Source organism: Theobroma cacao, chromosome 10 (genome assembly GCF_053813885.1).
Source record: "Theobroma cacao isolate CCN51 chromosome 10, ASM5381388v1, whole genome shotgun sequence".
Classification (NCBI taxonomy): Eukaryota; Viridiplantae; Streptophyta; class Magnoliopsida; order Malvales; family Malvaceae; genus Theobroma; species Theobroma cacao.
In genome coordinates this window covers 20,883,772-20,887,705 of record NC_142648.1, presented here as the reverse complement: position 1 = coordinate 20,887,705, position 3,934 = coordinate 20,883,772, and the positions used below count along the sequence as shown (strand labels likewise).

General features: G+C 40.0%; 1 protein-coding gene across 1 annotated transcript; it reads left to right on the top strand.

The window, feature by feature from the left end:
• Positions 1-356: 356 nt before the first annotated feature.
• Positions 357-3,934, top strand: LOC18586843 (protein SMAX1-LIKE 3-like). The gene is made up of 3 exons (XM_007010411.3): positions 357-1,859; positions 2,046-2,247; positions 2,345-3,934. Exons 1-3 carry the CDS (start codon positions 658-660, stop codon positions 3,479-3,481), a joined length of 2,541 nt encoding a protein of 846 aa, XP_007010473.3. The 5' UTR covers positions 357-657; the 3' UTR covers positions 3,482-3,934.

Here is a 3,934-nt window from a genome sequence, read left to right as displayed (position 1 = left end):
TTTACTCTCTTTTTCCACCTTCTCTCTCCTTTTATCATCTAGTTTTGAGCTTATTCTTTTTAGATCTTTGAGACTGTAAATTGCCCATCACTTCTATTCTATTTTTATTTTATTTTACTTTATTTTTATAAAGACAAAAAAACAAAAGTGCTTATTCCATCATTTCTTCTTAAAGCATAGACATAGTGTTTTGAAATATAAAAAACTAGTCCATTAAAGCTTTAAACTTTTAATTTATCCACATAGCTTTGTATCACAAGGGAGAGGGGGAGAGAGAAAAGGCAAAGTGATATCACATGCAAACCACTTTCACATACAAAGACCAATATTTTCCCTCACTAACAAGAAAAGCATAAACCCCACTTCTCACAATATCTCAGCAAAGACCAAACATCCTCTTTGGCTCCCCGTCCATAATATAAGCCTTATTTTGGTAACTGCCGCCTCATTTTGGTAGCCGATACTTTACTTTACCATAACAATAACAATTCTCTGCTCTGCAGCAGCAGCAGCATCGTTTTTCTTTCCACCCAGATGAAACCCACCGAGCTTGGAGCTCTGACATTCTGATTTCTCATTTTCTTTCTTCCCAGCAACAATCTTTGAATCCCGTTTCACCTGTAAGAGAGTGTATCAATAGCCTAAACACAAAGAAAGATGAGAGCAGGAGTTTGCACTGTGCAGCAAGCTTTAACTGCCGAGGCTGCAAACCTAGTCAAGCAAGCAGTTGGTCTTGCTAGACGTCGAGGTCATGCCCAAGTCACACCTCTGCATGTAGCGAGTGCTATGCTTGCATCCTCTACCGGTCTTCTCCGAAGAGCTTGTCTTCAGTCCCACTCTCATCCTCTTCAATTTAGAGCTCTAGAGCTTTGCTTCAATGTTGCACTTAATCGCCTCCCTGCATCCTCTTCTAGCCCTCTCTTAGGCCCTCACTCCCATCATCCTTCCCTCTCCAACGCCTTGGTTGCCGCCTTCAAGCGTGCTCAGGCTCACCAACGCCGAGGCTCCATTGAGAACCAACAGCAACCTATCTTAGCTCTCAAAATAGAGTTAGAACATCTCGTAATCTCCATTTTAGATGATCCCAGTGTTAGTAGGGTCATGAGAGAAGCTGGTTTCTCTAGCACCCAAGTTAAAAGCAAAGTGGAACAAACTGTGTCCTTGGAGATTTGTTCTCAAAGTCCCTCTGTCTCCGCAAGTTGCCAGACTAAGGAAAGCGCCAAGCCCCAAGTTCTTGGTGCTAACGTGTCTCATTGTATGTCCTATAGTCAGGTTGGGTTTGGGTTGTCATTAAGCAAACCGCTAGATCAAGTTAGGAATGAAGACGTAACAAATGTTTTGAACACCGTAGTGAACAAGAGGAGAAACACAGTGATCATAGGAGAGTGTATAGGCAGTGCTGAGAGTGTAGTTAGAGGGGTAATGGACAAGTTTGAGAAAGGGCAAGTCTCGGGGGATTTAAGATACATGCAGTTTATCAGTCTTCCACTTTTTTCATTGAGAAATCTTCCTAAAGATGAAGTGGAGCAGAAGCTTGTAGAGCTTAAGTGCCTTGTGAAGAGTTATATGGGTAGAGGGGTTGTCTTATACTTGGGTGATCTCAAATGGATTTCAGAGTTTTGGTCAAACTGTGGTGAGCAAAGAAGTAACTTCTACTGTCCGGTGGAGCACATAGTCATGGAGCTTAAAAGATTTGTGTGTGGAATTAGGGAGACTGGAAAATTGTTTCTTATGGGAATTGCAACTTTTCAAACCTACATGAAGTGCAAAACAGGCCATCCTTCTCTTGAGACAATTTGGGAACTTTATCCTCTTACAATCTCAGTCGACAGCTTAGGCCTCAGTCTTAACCTTGACAGGTAAATCCAATGGCTAGGAAACTAGATATTTGTTTTGAAATCAATAATAATTGAAATGGTATTTGATACTCTCCAGCTTTTTTTCTTTTTCCAGGAAAAAGGCTTCCTTGTTTTACCTTTCTTTTTCTCCTCTTTACATGTGTGGTACTGATGTTAATCATGCTTTTTCGTTTTTCTTGATTCCAGTGACTCTCAGCCTCAGCATAGGAACAAAGCAACTATAGATGGTATTAGTTGGCCACTGCATGAAGCTGGAGTAAATAAGAACCAGACTTCCTTCACGGATAGATTGCTCAATTTTGATAAGGCGGCTCAAAGCACTTCAAGTTTGCCTTCATGGCTCCAAAACTACAAGGAAGAAAGCAAAACAAACGCTTCCCATGACAAGGTATCCTCCACAGCACTACACTTGTAGAATTAATCATACTATACATCTGCATTGCAACAAGTTGAGATTTACATTTCTTTTGTTTTCTCTGTATCAGGATTCAGTCAATGTCAGGGATCTGTACAGGAAATGGAACTCATTTCGAAGTTCGGCCAGCAAAGACCACTACAACACTGAGGATGCTCTTAACATTTCCCCATTATCTTCTTCTTCCCCAATTTCAGCCTCCTCACAAGAGCGAAACGCAAACTTGCATAAGACTAATCTTAGCTGGCCAGTCATTTTTGAACCTAAAAAGTCACCGAAAGAACACCAGTTTTGGCTATCCGAGAGTACAGACGAAGGGTATGGTCTCCCCTTGAGAAATGATCCTAAGCCAGACCTCCTCTCAAATCCCAACTCTAGCCCAAATTCAGCTTCTTCAAGTGAGGCAATTGAGGAGGATATAGATGGCCTCAACGAGTTCAAGATTCTTAATGTTGAAAACCTGAACATTTTATGCAATGCATTGGAGAAAAAGGTTCCATGGCAGAAGGAGATGATTCCTGAGATTGTTAGTACCATCCTTGAATGCAGGTCAGGCATGAGAAAAGCTAAAAGCTGGTTAAAGCACAGAGAGTTCAAGGAAGAAACTTTGCTATTCTTCTTAGGTGTTGACTATGAAGCAAAGAAGAAGATTGCAAGGGAGTTAGCCAGACTCATTTTCGGTTCTCAAAGCAACTTTGCCTCAATAAGTCTGAGCAATTTCTCATCAACAAGGGCAGATTCGAATGAACAATCCGGCAACAAAAGGAAGAGAGATGAGTCAGGTAGCAGTTATCTTCAGAGATTTGGTGAGGCATTGAATGAGAATCCTCACCGCGTGTTCTTTATGGAAGACTTGGAACAGGTTGATTATTGTTCTCAGAAAGGCATTAAGCAAGCAATTGAAAGCGGAAGGACAACACTTTCAGATGGTGAGACTGTTCCTCTAAAGGATGCGATTATCATTTTCAGCTGTGAAAGCTTTAGTTCAGTGTCAAGAGCTTGTTCTCCCAGGGGAAAGCCAAATATGGGTGAGACAGAAGAGAAGGGAAATAGAAAGGAAGATATGGAGCTGCAAAACTCCTGTGTCTCTCTAGATTTAAACATCGCCATTGAAAATAATAGTGCAGATGAATGTTCGGGTATTGGTGACATTGGAATTCTGGAATATGTGGATAAACAAATCATTTTCAGAGTTCAGGAACTGTGACATGAGAAGAACACTGATTGACAGATTCCATAGATGAGGCAAAATTCTTTTTCCTTTCTTTTTTTTTTAAGCCTTTTTCCCTTTTTTTGTTCCTTTTTTCTCTTATTTTTTTTGTGTGATAGAATTATGGGGAGGGCAAAAGAAAAAATCAAACTAACATGGGTTTACAGTGAAAGGGGCTACAATATATCAAGGAGGTGGAATGGTAGAGAGTTAGCAACGTAAAGCTACTTTGTATAATTATGTATCTTTGATCCTGTTGTTAATATATATAATTATGTATCTTTGCTGCACTTTTAATTGTTATTTTGCAGAAGGTTTTATTTATTTCATATGAATATCTAAGCTATATCCCAACATACTTGAAATCGCAGCATATTATAATTTATATTGGTTCGATGATGTTAGACAAGTTGACGAATGCGTATGCTCACTTCTTTGCTATTTCTTCAA